This window comes from Schistocerca serialis, chromosome 2 (genome assembly GCF_023864345.2).
Source record: "Schistocerca serialis cubense isolate TAMUIC-IGC-003099 chromosome 2, iqSchSeri2.2, whole genome shotgun sequence".
NCBI lineage: Eukaryota > Metazoa > Arthropoda > Insecta > Orthoptera > Acrididae > Schistocerca > Schistocerca serialis.
In genome coordinates this window covers 287,984,992-288,003,967 of record NC_064639.1, presented here as the reverse complement: position 1 = coordinate 288,003,967, position 18,976 = coordinate 287,984,992, and the positions used below count along the sequence as shown (strand labels likewise).

The following is an 18,976-nucleotide window of genomic DNA, read 5'->3' as shown; positions in this document are numbered from 1 at the left end:
AAGGTATCATACATGTTATTTTCATGTATGTGCTTCTCTTCCTCACTGGTGCTAATCTAACAAAGAAAGCAATGAGAAATAAGAAAAAGGTGAAGGGAAAGAAGCAAAAATAAGAAAGACTGACAAAGATACATAAGGAGTAATGGCAGAGATTGAAGGAGAGAAGGAAAAAGAAATACAATTAGAGATTAACAATACTGATGGAATCACTGTGGAAAGAGAAATGATGGAGAATAAATAAAGATGGATAGAATGGATCAACACAATTAATTCAAGCTGCCAGCTGCTCTTCTTTCTTTAATGTAGGTCTTGACTTTTTCTACATTCCTGGAGGTTTTCTTTAAATATGGTCCTTATGAAACAAGATAGTGCAAGATATGAATGAATGTATGGATGATAGTTTTGAATCAGTGAACTAACTAGTAGGATAGAAAGCATTTTTGGAGTAACCAAGCAGTAAATACAATTTTATGTGTATCTTAGTTCAAAGCTACAATACCGATGATTTTTTGAAGTAAAATTATGATATCAATCCACGTTCTTAGATTTGTAGAATAAATCTAGATACAGTATTAGTATAAAATGATTGGAAGTATTGCAAGATATTCTCTTTCCACAGTGATTCCATCAGTAGTGTTAATCTCTACTTGTATTTCTTTTTCCTCCTCTCCTTCAATCTCTGCCATTACTTCATATGTATCTTTCTAAATATTTTGAAAGGATCTGAAGAAAGTAGTGAGAATGTACTACAAGTCTTAATGAAAGAACTCAGAATATCAAGAACCACATTTCCGAAGATGTTGCAATATCATACTTCTGCAGGTAATTCTTTTGTTTCAGTAAGAAGAATGATTGCTTCAATGTGAAAAAAGTAACAATTTTAACTGATACTTGTTTAACAAACGGCTCTGAGCACTATGCAACTTAACTTCTGAGGTCATCAGTCGCCTAGAACTTAGAACTAATTAACCCTAACTAACCTAAGGACATCACACACATCCAAGCCTGAGACAGGATTCAAACCTGCGACCGGAGCGATCACTCGGCTCCAGACTGTAGTGCCTGGAACTGCACGGCCACTCCGGCCGGCACTTGTTTAACCTGTATTGTTTACAGAAAGAGTGAAGCTACAACTCTTACTTTTACTCCTCAAAAGTAACCCTATGAAAATACTCAGTGCAGTAATTTTTTTACATAATATTACACTAAACAAATTCATCAGACTTTTATGAATATGAGGCAAGAATGTCCTCCTCTACACAGGACACAAACAAAGTAAGGCACAGTTTTAAAGACTACTAACATAAACAATTACAATAAGTTGTAGAAAGCTCTTGAAATATGGCATTACAGAAGAATGATGATGATTAGGTAAGTAGAGTGGATAAGTAATGAAGAGGTACTGAACTGAATTTGAAGAAAAGAGCTTTATGACACAATTTGACTAAAAGAAGAGGTATGTTTATACAGGGTGCAGCAGAAACATTGACACACTCGCATTTTAAACATTTTTTCTGACCCTGAAGATACACAGCTATATATTATTAATGGACATTGTCCATTCAAGAGAACACTTTATACTATTTTATCAGAGATGTCACTTTTTATAAATTATGTCCTTTGTGTGTCCACCACCGATGGTGATGCAATTTTTGGCATGAACATGCATACTCTCCATAACCTAGTCAAGTGTGTAACTTGTTATTGCCTCGATTGTGACAGGAATATTGTTTTTCAAGTCCTTAGTAGATATTGGCCTGTTAGTATACACTTTGGATTTCAGAAATCCCCACAGAAAAAAGGCACAAGCCAAAAAATCTGCCGAATGGGGTGGCCAACTGACATCACCAAAGTGGGAATCAATATGCTCTGGAAACATCTTTTACACGGCTGACATAGGCATTCTGGTTGTGTGAGTAGTTTCACCATCCTGCTGGAACCACTGTGACTGCATATAGTTATTCTTATGATGGACTTCCTACATTACAGACTGTTGCAACATAACAACATGTCTATCTGGTGTCACTATGACAGTGACACCTGCATCATTCTCAAAAAAAAGTATGAACAAATAACACCTTATGCAGACATGCCACACCACACAGTAACCTTTGCACCTGAAGTAGTTTTTCATGCATTTGATGAGGACTGGTAGGCACCCAGCACCTACAGTTTTGTTTGTTCACACTGTCAACTAAGGAAAATGGGCCTTGTCAGATGGCATAAAACTGTTGAGAAAAGGATTGAGTGTCGACCATATCCAGAAGCTCTGTACAGAGCATGTGACATGTTTGCTGATCTCTGGGTAATAACTGTAGTGCCACCTGGAGTTTTTAGGGATGGGAGTGAATATTCAGATGCAACATCCATTGCACATTTCTGTCCAAAATGTTAAGGACTTGCGAATGTTGATGAACTGATTGCACTGGACAGAAAAGTAACTGTCACTATTGCAATGTTGTTCAGGATACCAACCATTTGTGGTATGCTAGATGGCAACTTAACAACTGCAGGTGCTATTGCTCTGAACCACTGAACCCATCTCATAATCTACTATTGGGTCAAAACTTTCTGAATACAACCAATGTCAAAATGTTAACGAAACATATGACACTACCACCACATCTGAAAAACATTCCAACAGTGAATACATTATGTTCCTGTGACCAATGACTCATACTGATTCGTAATGCTTTTAATTGCACTATATACTGGTACCAATGTAAACTCTATAGAAGATAGTGTTCCACAAAAGGCCTGTGCTTGATAAATATGCCATTGTTTCTGCTACACCCTACATATAGGTCACATGCAGAATTTCGGAGACTTGACAGACATGAGGAAAGCTGCATAAAACAAATTTCTGGTCAGACAACAGTAAAAAACAAATGAAAGCAGAAATGCACATTATGAATCCCATCTAGGTTAGTGGTCAGCATTTTATGACCATCTAAATGCAGACATGCAAAATTACAGGATGTTCACCTATTTAGAAAATTTAATAATTTTTCAAAAATTTTAGGCTCTTGGCTTTCAAAACTGAGATATTTGAATCCTTACAGGATTTAAATTGGAAGACTCCTTCAAAGAAAGAAAGAAAAATATAAAAAAACACAACAAAATGTCAAACTTAAACAAAATTATAAATTTCTTAGTACAAACCGTGCAGAGGCAGTTGGAGGGAAGTGTATAACAAATGCTAATTGCCGGAGTGGACGTAATGCTGGTACATAAACATCATTGCATATGCAGATAATTGGGCGTTTCAGAAATGTTGGTGTAGCTTTCTTCTTTGCACGTTTCTTTCCAACATCCTTTCCCGTGGCGAATTTCACCAAAACTTCGATTGATGCCTTAAAGTCATATAAGAAAGCAAGAATATTACCCAAAGCAACCAAAAAAAGATATGTGATGCAGTATCAATGGCAGTAAATCATACAAAAGGGGGTAGATTCACAGAAGTAAATACTAGTTTAATACAAGACAGAACTCCTATGTATCACAGGTGATACATGCACAGTACAATGTTTCAATAACTTGAGTGTACATTTTTACTAGAATATATATATATCTCTCTCTCTCTCTCTCTCTCTCTCTCTCTCTCTCTCTCTCCCCCTCTCCCTCTCCCTCTCCCTCTCCCTCTCCCTCTCCCTCTTCCTCCCCCCCCCCCACACACACATTTGAGCTTCTCATTGTGTCTTGAAATGTGGAATATCTTCCCCTAAAAATGGTGTTCTATCAGCCATTCAATTTATGTGAAGTACCCTTTTCTGTTCCTACACCACTACCTGTCTCATCCCACACATTGCTATCAAAGAAACAGGTGTAAGGCCCTTCCTAGAAGCACATCCCAAGTCACCTTGCAGATTAGAGATTAGATTTACTTTCATTCCAATTGATCCATAGTGAAGATCAACAATAATACATGACAAATATTTACAACTGAAACAAATAAGCTAATGTACCTTCCACAGGTCCCAAGTGGAATTATCGTCTTTTTTTTTATTTTTTTTTTTATTATAATTTTTTTATATGGACACTATATGAAAGAATAATTTTACAAACACACATTTACTAAGATTGCATTAATGCACTGAATTTAAAATTTAAAAAAAAAAAATTTATTTATACGGTAATAAATATATAGTAGAACTACTACAATACTTATTTACAATGAACACATTACTGCACTGAAATGGTGCAGAAAAATCACTTGATTCTACTGAGAAATTCATCAATGGAGTAGGAGGAGTTGGCCACCAATAAATCCTTTAGGCTTCTCTTAAAGTGAATTTCATTGATTGTTAAGCTTTTTATGGCTACTGGCAATTATCGAAAATGTGTGTTCCTGAATAATGCACACCTTTTTGTACAAGAGTAAGTGACTTTAAGTCCTTGTGAAGATTATTCTTATTTCTGGTATTGATTCTATGAATTGAGCTGTTGGTTTGAAAAAGTGATATATTTTTAATGACAAAATTCATTAACGAATAAATGTATTGGGAAGCAGTAGTTTGTATCCCTAGATACATAAACAGGTTTCTGCAGGATGTTCTTGAGTTCACACCGCATATAACTCTTATTGCAAATTTTTGTACCCGGAAAACTTTAGCATGGCTTGATGAATTAACCCCAAAAACATCCCATATGATATTATGGAATGAAAGTAAGCATAATATGCCAGATTTTTCGTTTTTATATCCCATATGTCTGACACAATTTGCATAGCAAATAGAGATTTGTTAGATGCTTCGACAGTTCTGTGGCGTGCTCCTCCCAGTTGGATTTATTATCAAGCTGTGTCCCAAGAATTTAACACTGTCCACTTCTTCTATCTTCTTGTCATTGTATGTTATGCACTTACTCATGGGACACTCCTTATAAGTCCTGAACTGCATGTAGTGTGTTTTTTCAAAGTTTAGTGACAAAGAATTGGCTAGGAACCAGTGATTAAATGTCCACAAATACTTTATTAGCCGATCTTTATAAAACTACACTTGATTTGCTATTTATTGCAATGTTTGTATCATCGGCAAACAAAACAAACTTGTCATCTGGTAATGTTACTGATGAAAGATCATTGATATACAAAAGAAAAAGTAAGGGTCCTAAGATGGAACCTTGTGGGACCCCCACATGTAATTAGTTCCCAGTTGGATGATGCCTAATAGCTTAATACATGTCTCTTTCCTAATAACACCCTTTGTTATCTGCCAGAGATATAAGATTTGAACCATTTTGCAGCATTTCCTGTTACACCATAATATTCTAATTTACTTAAAAGGATATTGTGATTTACATAGTCAAATACCTTTGACATATCATAAAATATACCAGTTGCCTGCAATTTTTTGTCAAACAAATTATGTACATTTTCACTGTAATGTACATAGCCCTCTCAATATCAGAACTCTTTAGAAATCTGAACTGCAACTTTGACAGTATGTTATTTGTGATAAGATGGTTATAAAGCCGATTGTACATTACCTTTTTCTAAAATTTTTGAGAATGCTGGCAAAAGTGAAACTGAACAGAAGTTTGATGCTATTTCTTTATCTCCCTTCTTAAACACTGGCTTAACTTCAGCATATTTCAACCATTCAGGAAATATTCCACTGATAAACGACTGGTTACACAGATAGCTTAATATGCTACTTAACTCAGAATCACATTCTTTAATAAACTTTGTTGATATTTCATCATACCCACTAGATGCTTCTGATTTTAAAGATTTTATGATGGACATTACTTCTGCTGGGGTAGTGAGGGTCAAATTCATATTATAGAAGTTACTTGAAATATCTGGTCTGAGGTATTCCACAGCAGCATCTACAGAACCTGACAACCCTATATTTTCAGCAACAGTTATAAAATGTTTGTTAATAAGTTCTGCAACACTATACGCATCTCTGGTTCGATTGGTCTCCTCCTTCACCACACCCCATATTGTCTTTATTTTGTTATCTGATATGACTATCTTTTCCTTGTAATATATTTGCTTTGAAGTCCATATTACATGCCTTAATATTTCACAGTATTTCTTGTAATTTGCTGTAGCATCAACATCAGAACTGTTTCAGATTGACAGACACAATTTTCTTTTTGTTTTACACGATACCTCTATTCCTTGAGTAATCCATGGCTTCTTTGTAGACTTTGCTCTAACCATGGTTAGTTTTGGGGGAAAACAGTGTCCAAAAAAGGTAAGCACTTTATTAGCAAAAGTGTTATATTTTACATTCATGATCACTGTAAACATCACTCCAGTGAATGTCTCTGTGGGGTGTTCTAAAATAATCAATTTTTGGCTTTTGATTACCCTCTTGAGTTCAGATTTAAAAGATTTTATATACTATTCAGTATTAACATTTAACAGAAGGAACTGGATGTCATGGTCTGAGAGGCCATTGACTATTGGTTTTGTAATATAATTTTGTTCATTGGACTTTTCTATAAAGATATTATCAATGGCTGTTTGTGAGCAATTGGCTACCCTAAAGGGGAACTTTACAGTGGGAATTAAGTTAAATGTTAGTGTTACTAATTCTTATTGGGAGAATCTTTTAGGAAATCTACATTGAAGTCACCTGCAATCACTATTTCTTTGTTTTTGGTTGTTAAATGGGCCAGTACAGCTTCAAGGTGGTTTACGAACAGATTAAAGTTACCAGCAGGTGCTCGGTATACACTTAATATTAAGAAGGATCTTTTATGAAATCCTACTTCTGTTGCACATGCTTCCATATGCTGTTCTGGGCAAAATTTATGAATGTCTATGTTCTTAAATTAATGACAGTTCCTGATGAATGTGGCAACTCCTCCTTTCTCCATTTCTACTTTACAAAAGTGAGACGCTAACCTAAATCCTGTAACAGTTAAAAGTTCTATACCAGTGGTCACATGATGTTCAGAGAGGCAGATTATGTCAGCAGATTTTGCAGTTTTATCCCTTGCCCTAGTATTAATACCACATTAAACATACAGTTAATTGTGTAAGCAGCCACATTGGTTTTTAACTTCACTGCTGCCTATGCACAGCCTTCTACATAGTTATGATTCCAAGCAATCTATCTATTAACTTCCCTATCCAGTTGTGGAGCATGCAATTCAACATGGCGTGGTTTATTACAACAGCTGCATCATGAGTTGCACCATCTGGATACCCCACTAGTAACAGCTTTTCTTAATTCCGTAAGTGAGAACTATGCCGGTAGCTTTTCATTTGATTCCACAGTCCCATTAAGCTCAGTCTCTCCTGAGCCTTATCATCTACTGGCCTTTAAGACAAGTCCTGTTGCCACCCCATTCCACTCTTCAGTCCCCATGCCAACTTTACAGTTTCTCAGTTACTTTCTCCTCCATATTACCTCACCTGTCTCAAACTTTCCTTATCTCTTTCTCTTATTCTTAGTCTTGACCCTTCCAGCTTGCCCCATACTATTTTCTCAACCCTTAACTTAGTAGCTCCTATCCCATTCGCTGTTTCTCTTTCCTGCATGTTCCCAAACGTTCTATATCATCAACACAAACTTAACTTACATGTCCAGTGTTATCACTCTGTCAAAAATATGTTACACAATAAAAAAGCAAAATAGTGTAGACAACATAATTTATGAATAGCAAATAGTGGTAGTACTACTGGAGCTTTTACTTCCCCTTAGATTATCATAATTTTCATGGCACAGGAACAAAATAGCAACAAGATCTGTTTGGCACTTCTGCTCTTAACTGACCCTTGAACCTTGAAAGCTACATCATTGAAGGTTGCACATGACAGACCACATAAAACTAAGTTGGAATGCAGAAGACTGATATACCACAAACTATGCAAACATTATGCACAAACTTTTAGCTATGAGTAAGCTCCTAACAAGATGGATAACACAATTGCTCAGAGTTTACCGAAAGTAAAAGTTATGCAATTCACACAGTCTTTCCCCACGAGTGGTTGAACATATTGAGTCATAATGCAAGTAAAATTTCGAACCACTGTTTTGTAGTTGATGGAATGCAGACAAATTGTTTTCAGTCAGAGACCAAGAACCAATTAAAGCACAGAACTTCCTACTTCAACATGCTCCAAATAACATAAAATGCTGCAGGCTTTCATGGATATAGCCATTAGAGGTAAACATCTTCTGGGTGATTAGGCTATGTCACACACTTTTTCAACTTCTCCAAACTTTATGTTTCACCTGTTCTGCTAAGAACTTTCTCGGGAATGTTCAGCCACCAGAGAAATTGAATGTATACAGAAAATAACAGCATGAATTGTCACAGGTTTGTTTGACCAATGGGGAAGTGTCTTGGAGGTGCTGAAAAAACAGATCTGGCAGTGCCTGAAGATAGGCTCAGAACTATCCTGTAAAAGCCTAATTACACAGCTTCAAGATTGCTGTGTACAGACAAAGGTATGAAAGACTGCTGAGAATGGTCCCACCAGGTGGACTGATACATCAAGCTTGCAGAAGAGGCTGAAGAGGGATGTGACATGGCCTAATCATGAAGATTTCACTTTCAACACAAAAAACATTTAACAAGCTGTAAAAGTAAGTATGACACGTATTTTTAAAATAGACGAAATTCATAGCTGCATATTATTGTCCTTTATTGGAAAAAATTTAACAAAGAATTGGTGGAAAGTTACCCTATATTGCGAAGAAGATTTTCTTTCTCACCAATCTTCCGCTACTGTATCATGACTAAAATTGGTAAACTATACTACAAACTACTATGTCATCCACTCGATGGCATACATATCTACTATTCATAAAATGTCATCCACTCGATGGCATACATATCTACTATTCATAAAATTCAAGATATTTCTTTGTGGAAGCTAATTCATATTGAATGATGAGATCATTCCATGGATGAAGAAATCATATCAGCCCAATTTCAGTTGAAATACAGCTCAAGAAGAAGACATCAAGAAAGACATACTCTGTGCAAACTTCACAACAATGTAGGTTAAAGAGGAAAAGATGACAAAAAAGAGTGGCTTACGGCTGGCGCTCCATCTATTTCATCCAGCACAAGGCAGTTTGGACGTGGCTCTTCACCCATGACAGCCCGCATTTGTGTGGCAGCTTCCAACTGATTTCGGAATATATCTGGACTTCGATCGTCACTCGCATTCATCTCAACCACCTTGTAACCTGCAAAAGTCATAAGAATTTACACATCAAGTATCAGCCAATCATTTAATACACACAAACAGTTTTCTTATGTAGAATGCTATCTTCACTCTGAAGCAGAGTGTACACTGATATGAAACTTCCTGGTGGATTAAAATTTTATGCTGGGTCAAGAATGAAATTCAGAACTGAAGTTCGGAAAGTAGGATATGAGGTACTGGTGGAATGTAGGATGAGGGACTGGTAGAAGTAAAGCTTTGAGGATGGGTCATGAATCATGCTAGGGTAGCTGTCAGTAGAACACTTGCCAACAAAGGGCACAGGTCCCGAGTTTGAGTCTCAGTCCAGTACACAGTTTTAAACTGCCTGGAAGTTTCAGTTTTCTGATGTTTGAAAAATTGTTTCTCATTCCCTTACAATGACAAAAAATTGTATATATGATCTCCTCATAGGTCTGTTTCCAATCTGTTTCTGTGATAAATGGAATCAGACTCAAACTGAGTGTAATAAATCAAAACCTTGCAGTACTGTTAGCAACAGACACTGCCGCTGCAAGGATTTCCTATTGTCTTTTAGTTTTTCTCACTGTACCAGTTGGGTCTGATTCAAGAGATTGAGAAGGTCCAAAGAAGAGTGGGCAAGATTCGTGACTGGTACATTTAGCCATCGTGAGAGCGTTACAAATCTCATAGAAAGTAAGTTTGAAGTGGGACACACTTGCAGATAGATGGCACGCTAAATGGAAGGGGCTGCACACTAAATTCTGAAATCCGATCTTCACAAAGGGTGTAGAGCATATATTATTACCATCAACTTTCAAATCGCACAATGATCACCATTAAAAGATAATGAAAATTAGAGCTCGTACTGAGGCTTTCAGACAGTCGTTTTTCCCTCGCGCGATCCGCGAGTGGACTTTGGTGCAAATTGTGCCCTCTGCCACACACTGCTTGGTGGCGAGTGGAGTATATATGTAGATGTAGATGTACTGAAATAGAATACTGTATGCAGTTCTTTATACACTACACTACAGAACAGAGCTGAAAAATCAGAGGTCCATAACAATGACCTCCAAAAGCTACAAAATGTGTGTCAAATTCTGAGTATTATATCATTCCCGATGTATTACATGGGCATATATCAAATTACTCATATGTCAGTTATTATGTCATAGTTTGATACTCATTGCTATTGAAACTTCCTGGCAGATTAAAACTGTGTGCCCGACCGAGACTCGAACTCGGGACCTTTGCCTTTCGCGGGCAAGTGCTCTACCAACTGAGCTACCGAAGCACGACTCACGCCCGGTACTCACAGCTTTACTTCTGCCAGTACCTCGTCTCCTACCTTCCAAACTTTACAGAAGCTCTCCTGCGAACCTTGCAGAACTAGCACTCCTGAAAGAAAGGATATTGCGGAGACATGGCTTGGCCACAGCCTGGGGGATGTTTCCAGAATGAGATTTTCACTCTGCAGTGGAGTGTGCGCTGTGGCCAAGCCATGTCTCCGCAATATCCTTTCTTTCAGGAGTGCTAGTTCTGCAAGGTTCGCAGGAGAGCTTCTGTAAAGTTTGGAAGGTAGGAGACGAGGTACTGGCAGAAGTAAAGCTGTGAGTACCGGGCGTGAGTCGTGCTTCGGTAGCTCAGTTGGTAGAGCACTTGCCCGCGAAAGGCAAAGGTCCCGAGTTCGAGTCTCGGTCGGGCACACAGTTTTAATCTGCCAGGAAGTTTCATATCAGCGCACACTCCGCTGCAGAGTGAAAATCTCATTCTGGGCTCATTGCTATTGTTTCTTATCATTTTGGCTTTGTGACTTCTAAACGCCAATTAGCTTTCATCAGTTACAAATGGCGGGAAGCACTAATCTAAAATATCTGAAAAACCTACTTGTGAGTTATACAACATTTAACACCACAACATTAGTAAGTCGGTTAAATTTAATTACAGTGTGAAACAGCTAAAGTCGTGGCCAAGAGTGGAATATCAATTCTTCCACCTCTCATATTCTCTTCATCTGTTGCTGACAATGAGAAGCCTTTCCCTGAATGCTGTTGTCACAGTGTCATTTTTATTGCAGTCATCATCATATCAAAACTGGATTGAAATTTTTTTATTGCAGTCATCATCATAACAAAATGGGGGACAAGAAAGGAGCCTCCTAGAAGATTGTACAAGTACAGTCGGGCATCCCCATACCAGCTGATCCTTCCATACACTACGTCTAAAACAACATGTATTCAGAATCTAAAATGAAGAAAAGGCCGTTTTCAGAGCCATGCTTGACAGTAATGTTGTGTCTAGGCAAGACAGCCTAGACACAATGAGAAGAAGCCGAAAGGCACGCGCTAAGCTCACGCAGATGGGATGGCGTGAGGTCTGAAACAGGATACGTAATGAATGCTACAAAGAAAAGTACGTAGCTTCTGGAATACTTAACTTTAATCCATCCTTGTTGTACATCTGGAGATTGTGGCGATACAAGTGAGACTCTTTAGATACAAGCTATGTAAGGCTAATGGCGCCTTGCTAGGTCGTAGCGATGGACTTAGCTGAAGGCTATTCTAACTATCTGCTCTGCAAATGAGCGAGGCTTCGTCAGTGTGCATCGCTAGCTCCGTCGTCCGTACAACTGGGGCAAGTGCTAGTCAGTCTCTCGAGACCTGCCGTGTGGTGGCGCTCGGTCTGCTATCACTGAAAGTGGCGACACGCGGGTCCGACATGTACTAATGGACCGCGGCCGATTTAAAGCTACCACCTAGCAAGTGTGGTGTCTGGTGGTGACACCACAAGTAATATGTCTCAATATTGAGGGAAAAGAAGAACTTATATCCAACATATGTAAACTTCATTCCTGCGACGTCCTTTGTCTCCAGGAGACACATAGAGGGCCATCACAATGCCGTCCAAATATTCCTGGGATGACCTTGGTGAAAGAGTGACCTCACGACTAATATGGAATTGCTCTATTTCTTTGGCCTGTAATCTAAGTATCCAGTATACAAGTTAACACCGTTAACAACATGGATATCATTTCTGTTACTATCAGAAGCATTACAGTGTCATCGATATATAAACCACCACAGGAAAGGTTTGCTTTCATCCAACATATCTGTCACCCACAGCTAATAATGGGAGACTTTAACTGTCACATTTGAGTGTGGGGCTACTAAGACACAAATGAGGCCAGAGAATTATTGGAAAGCTGGGCAGAAGAACACAAGATGAATCTCATCCATGATCAGATATAGCCTGCATCATTCAACAGTGCAAGATGGAAGAGAGGGTATACTTGTTTCCAAAACCTTATTTGGGTCATGCAATAAATTTGTTCTCAACCCTGTCCCAAAGACCCAACACAGACCAATAGTGCTAAATTTTTGACCAATAATAGCGCCACAAGAAGTACCCTTCAAAAGAAATTTTAACTTCAAAATGGCTAACTGGAAAAAATTTGTGGACACCCTATATATGGAAATCGTAAATTTACCATCAAACACTGAAAACTACAGAAAGTTCGTCCAAACTGTTAATAGATCAGCAAGACTCGGCACACCCAGGGGCTATAGAACACTCTACATTCCTGGAGTTTCCAACAACATGAAACAAATATATAACAAATACCTGGAGCAGTACAGCCAGGCCCCTTTCAGTGAAGAAACAATAAAACTTGGGGATCAGCTGATTGAAACTATAAGCAAAGACCGACAAGAGACCTGGAAACAAATGTTGGAGAGTCTTGACATGAAGTATAGCAGCAGAAGAGCTTGGAACCTCATAAAACGATTGTCTAGTGACCCGGCAGCCCCCAAGGATCAGGTTTCCATGACAGCTAATCAAATCGCACATCAGCTCCTTTTGAATTGTAAACCAACCAGGAACAGCAAGATTGCCACCTCATATAAGAGGCCACAAGTGGCTGAAATACCACCTGAGCTATATTTCACTTCAACAGAATTGGAAGCTGCTATCAGTTCTTGAAACCCAGGAAGGCCGCAGGTCCCGGTCGCGTCATTAATGAATTTGCACAGAGCATAGGGCCCATAGCTAATGAACAGCTCTTACAACTCTATTTTCTGATGGTCTAACAAGACAGTACCTAAGCTATGACTGAAGACCAAGGTAGTAGCTACTGCAAAGCCAGGTAAATCAAGAGATGATGCCAAGAACTATTGTCCAACATCACTGATGTGTTGCCCTTTCAAAGTATATGAATGTCTTATTTTGAATAAAATAGGACCTCAACTAGAAAGCCAAGTCATTCCACAACAAGTAGGATTCAGACCCGGTACGTCTTGCACCAGCCAGGCCCTCTGCCTAACACAGCATATAGAGGGCGGTTTTGAGAAGGGAGAAAAAACTGGTGTGGTGATTGTCGACTTATCAGCAGCATACGACACAATAAAGCACAAAATCCTCCTGGGAAAAATTTTCAAAATGATGGGAAACTGAAGTTGTGATATCACTGATCTCCAACAGAAGATACTATGTGGAATTTCATGAGCAAAGAAGTCACTGGTGGAACCAGAAGAATGGGCTCCCTCAAGGTATTGTTTTGTCCCCTCTACCTTTCAATCTGTATACCAATGACCAACCAGTTGGACCAATGACAAGAAGTTTTATCTATGCTGATGATATAGCCATTGTCTACCAATTCAGATCAATCAAACAGATTGAGAGAAACCTAATAGATGCCTTAGAAGTACTAGCTGAATATTACAACAGGAACCAGCTTTGACCAAATCCAGCAAAGACGCAGACTTGTTTTTTTCATCTGAACAATAAGGAAGTAAACAGGGAATTACAACTGGAATGGAACTCAGTTGATTAATTACGGGATGCCTGGAGCCTACAAACCATGATCTCCTTCATGCGTGTTCTGGAATTCCCCCCACCACCACCACCACCACACACAGAGATCAGATGGCCGAACGAAGAAGGCAGTGTGAAGATAGAAGACATTCCCTGTATGCACATCAGCCAGTGGTGGAAAGACTTAAATCTAGGGAAGATTTTATAAAAGTTGAACGTCCACTAAACGAAAGTCAATCTACAACCAGAGAATCAATGTGGAAACAGAAATTGGATAAAGACAGCCTGAAAAGTTGGAACATTAAAGAAATACTTCCTGCTGGATCACAATTGGAATGGCGAGTCTAGAAGAGCCTAAATAGACTTAGGTGTCAAATGGGAAGGTCAAAGGATAACCTGTTCAAATGCAGATATGCCGAAGAAGAGCCCTGCCAATGTGGAGGAAAACAAACGGTGACACAAATGTTGACCTTGCTGGCCCCATGCACTTTCCAAAACCTGTGGTTGGCCAATGATGCCACAGTGAAGTGTGCCGAACACCGGAGAAAGATATGAGCCTTGCTATAGACAATAATGGCGACATATGATATGTGAAGATCATGAATGTATATATGAATGTATAACTATTATTTGGTTATATTTGTAAGCAAGTATATATATAGGCTATTAATTAATTACAGATGTAGCTCAGACACGATTAAATAAATAGATACCGTATTTACTCGAATCTAAGCCGCACTTTTTTTCCGGTTTTCGTAATCCAAAAAACCGCCTGCGGCTTAGAATCGAGTGCAAAGCAAGCAGAAGTTACGAAAAATCTTCGTACGTGCCGCCACAACTAACTTCTGCCGTTGAATATATGTAGCGCTACGCAGGCATGCTTTGTAGGCACAAAGATAAATACTGGCGCCAAAATCTCTGCGTCACTAAACAAATTTTTTTAAAAAAAGTGGAAGACGAGCTTTTTTTCTCCGCCGCGAGTTTCGACCACTGCATTTTCATACATTATCCAACGAAGTAAATACAAATTCCGTATTGTTCATCTTCGAATGTAGCACAATTTCAGTGTACTATGAAAATCTGACTGGCAAGACTGTTTGGGATGTTTGTCAATATGGCCAACTCTTACGTTCTGAATTTTTTCCTATCTGTGAGAAGAGATGGTTGCTAATAGGAACCTGATGAAATTTGAATCACATACAGTATTCTCTTCACCATAAGAATAATACGAATATAAAAATTTGGAATGTATTCTTTCGTGTTTGCTGCTATCTCATTTAAATCCTGTCTGCCTAATAAACTACGAAACTAGAGTGAGACAACAGCAAACGCGGAAGAATATACGTATCGTGTCATGTTTATATTCGTATTATTCTTATGCCTAATAGTGATACTGTCAGAAATGAAGCATGGCATGTGACTAGATTTTTAAATCTAAGATGACTCTAATTTCTGTGCAGAATTTGATGTAATAAAGAAGCGGCCGCAGAGATTTTCAAACGGAGAAAAATTTTCGCCTAACTCTCGTTCAGAACATGTTCTATCATACGCAGTCTATTATTTGATTCTTGTTGATCATTATCAAAGAAAGCAGCAGTGTAAGTAACAACAAATAGCAGTCTCTTGCCATTGTTTTGCTAATGAGACGATTCCTCTCTCTCTCTCTCTCTCTCTCTCTCTCTCTCTCTCTCTCTCTCTCTCTCTCTCTCTTTTTTTGTAGCGGCGGTAGCGCGCACAAAAGCAAGCCATGCCGCGACCCGCGACAGGCCGTAAACACGCACTATCAGAATGCGACAAACAATGCATGACACAGTGCAGTAATGCGTTTTCAGCTTAAGAGTGACGCAAACACCTATAACAAAGAAAACGGCATTTATCAGATCAAAGCAAAATAAGCAATCGATTCAAACCAGACGAAGCACGTGAAAAAGGAAGGGTATCTGTATAAATACGGACGGAGTGCCTGATGCATAGCAATGGCTACGTGGTAAAGCTTAGCTGCTAAGCTTATGACTCGAACCAAACTACTGTAGCTGTATCGTCATTCATTCGACCTAAATTGTGTCTCATATTACAATGGACCAACTTTGTTTCGATTTGGAGGTGCGGCCTAAAACTTTTCTCTCCCCTTGAATTTCGAGTCTCAAATTTCAGGTGCGGCTTAGATTCGGGAATTTTTTTTTTTTTTTCCTTTATTTCGAGTATCATTTTTCAGGTGCGGCTTAGATTCGAGTGCGGTTTAGATTCGAGTAAATACGGTAACTCATAACAAAATAATAATTACCATGTAAACACGAACACAGGTATAGTTTACGTTGCAACACACTGTATGATTTACACAGCTGCTGCAGGCACAGCTCAGATCTAACAACAGAGTTGTAGCTAATACTAAATTATGGTTGGTTGGTTGGTTGGTGGGAGGGGACCAAACAGTGAGGTCATCCGTCCCATTGGATTAGAGAAGGGTGGGGAAGGAAGTCGGCCATGCCCTTTCAAAGGGACCATCCCAGCATTTGCCTGAAACGATTTACGGAAATCACAGATAACCTAAATCGTTTGAACTGTCGTCCTCCCAGACGCGAGTCCAGTGTGGTGCAGCTTTAGCATGGAATCGTTAGATTGCAAAGGTTTTTGGGTAGGTGTTGATGCAAATGTACTATTTTTCCTGAAGGCATCTGATTTCTAAAAGTTGTGGAAAGAAGCAATGTTAGCAGAAAAAAATGCAGGAAATAGAGAAGGGATACCTTCCTCACTTGTTCTTCAAGTTGCAAATTTTGCTGCTATCACGTATTAGAACAGTCAACAAACTAACCATTATCGAAATGATACAGACTCATTCACAATTTAGGCAGAAATGGATAAGACCTGTTCATAGACAGAGATATAAGCATAACAGTAACACAATGAACGGGGGTTTTTAATTAACCAGTACCAGCTCTCAACCCATAATCTCTTTTTTCATACTTTTATCTGTGACTCTGCTGTCATAATACTTTTATTCCTGCCCAATAGGTCTTTTTTATCATCACCCTCCTCCACGCACAAGTGATTCCATACAAATTTACCCATGGCAGATGGAGGATGAGGGGGACGCAGGACCCTACAATAGCCACCTTTTTTTATACAACTGAATTGGTGACTTTGGATTTGTGCCGTGTCACAAACACTAAATCTTTGTAGAAGACTACGAGTATTTATTACATTAAACAACGGAACTCCAGGTTGGAATATCAGCAATATACAGAAATGATAGATTGCTACTAACTGTAAAGAGAAGACATTATGGTGCAGACAGCCACAACTACAAAATACTTACACATTAGCTTTTGGCCACAGCCTTCATCAGAAAATGAAATATACATTCCTTCTTACAAGCAAGCACACCTCTCAAGCGTACATGACTCCCACCTCCAGCAGCTCACACCAGAATGCAACTGTTGCATAGAATGGGAGCAACAATCTGAAGGCAGTGGGAAACTGGAAGGGATAGCACCCAATGCCACCCTAGACAAGAACAACTGAATCACATTGTTTGCCAGGACTTTGATTAACCATCATCATGCCCTGAAATGAGACACATCCTACCCAACATCCTTCCCACCCCCTCTTAAAGTGATTTTCCATTGTCCAACCAACTTCCAAACATATTAGTCCATCCCTATGCCACTCCCAATCCCAACTGCCTGCCACACGGATCATATGCCTGTGGAAGATCCAGACGAAAGACCAGCCCGATCCACCCACCCAACACTTCCTATTCCAGTCTTGTTATTCTACCCCATCAGAGGCCAGGCCATCTGTGAAAGCAGCCATGATACCAGCTCTGCTGTAATCACTGCACGGTTTTGTATATTGGTATAACTACCAATCAGCAGTCCACAACAAGGAATGGCCACCACCAACTGTGGCCAAGACAAAGTACACCACCCTGTGACACAATATGCAGCTGAACATACCATGCTTGATTTCAATGGCTACTTCACTACCCGACCAATCTGGATCCTCCCCTCTATCACCAGTTTTTCCAAATAGCACAGATGCGAATAACCCTTATGCTTCATTTTCCACTCCTGATCTTATACCGGCCTCAGCCTACAGTAATATACTGTCCCCACACCCTCCAACCAGGTTTCACCCCCCCCCCCCTCCCCCCCCCCCCTGCTCCATAACTTCCTCACCAATTTCATCTCCACCCTCTTTCTGTGTGACTCTCTTACAATGCACCAGCCCATCTTCCCCCCCCCCCCCCCCCTCCCACCTCCCTGCCCCACAACCTCCCGAAGCTGTATGTCTGTTGGCAGTCTAGTTCCTGTACACTCTGCCAAACAGCAATCTTCTCTCCCCCCATCCATGCACTGCTAACCCTTGCCCTTCCCATCCCCCTCTGGGGTGCTCCTTCCGCTCTATGTGACTAATGCTTTTGAGTTTGACGTTCCAGAGATGGTGGTGTGCACCTGCTTGCTCTCAGAGAATATTGTATGTATACAAAATAAGAGTGGCAAAAATGAACACAGGCTTGTTTGACTCACAGGAGAACATCACAAAAATGTTGGAAACCTGAACTGCTGGACTCTTGAAGATAGACACAAATTATCTTGTGAAAGTCTACTTACAAAATTTCAAAAATCAGTATTAAGTGAAGAATCTAGAGATATTCTTCAGCCTTCTACACAGTGATCCCACTAGCACCAAAAGACAAGATTAGACTTATTACATCACAAACATTCACACAAGCATTTAAGCAGTCATCCTTCCCACACTCCACATGTTACTGCAACAGAAAGAATGCCTAGCAGGTGGTACCACGTTGAGTACCCTTTGCCATGCACTTCAGAGTAGTTTTCAGAGTATGTACATATATGTAGACATAGACGGGGCTTAGATTGCACCACGATTCCAAGGCAGCATTCATTCAATAGACTTATTTTTAATGTGAATGTAAGAAAAGCAAGCTTAATTTATAAAAGTTTCAATTCATGGTATATGTAATACCATCTTCTCAGTTACAAAGTTGTGAAAAAGCGTAAACCA

The 18,976-nt window shown here is 39.3% G+C and overlaps 1 protein-coding gene across 2 annotated transcripts in view; it reads right to left on the bottom strand.

The window, feature by feature from the left end:
* LOC126457060 (chromosome transmission fidelity protein 18 homolog) overlaps positions 1 to 18,976 on the bottom strand; it is a 485,881-nt gene that overhangs the window by 411,561 nt on the left and 55,344 nt on the right. For both annotated transcript variants that reach the window (XM_050093058.1, XM_050093059.1), the window contains exons 10-11: positions 9,007 to 9,158; positions 3,163 to 3,353 (exon numbers count right to left, since the gene is read on the bottom strand). In XM_050093058.1, coding sequence (XP_049949015.1) covers positions 3,163 to 3,353; positions 9,007 to 9,158 — 343 coding nt within the window. The remainder of the gene's footprint in view (positions 1 to 3,162; positions 3,354 to 9,006; positions 9,159 to 18,976) is intronic.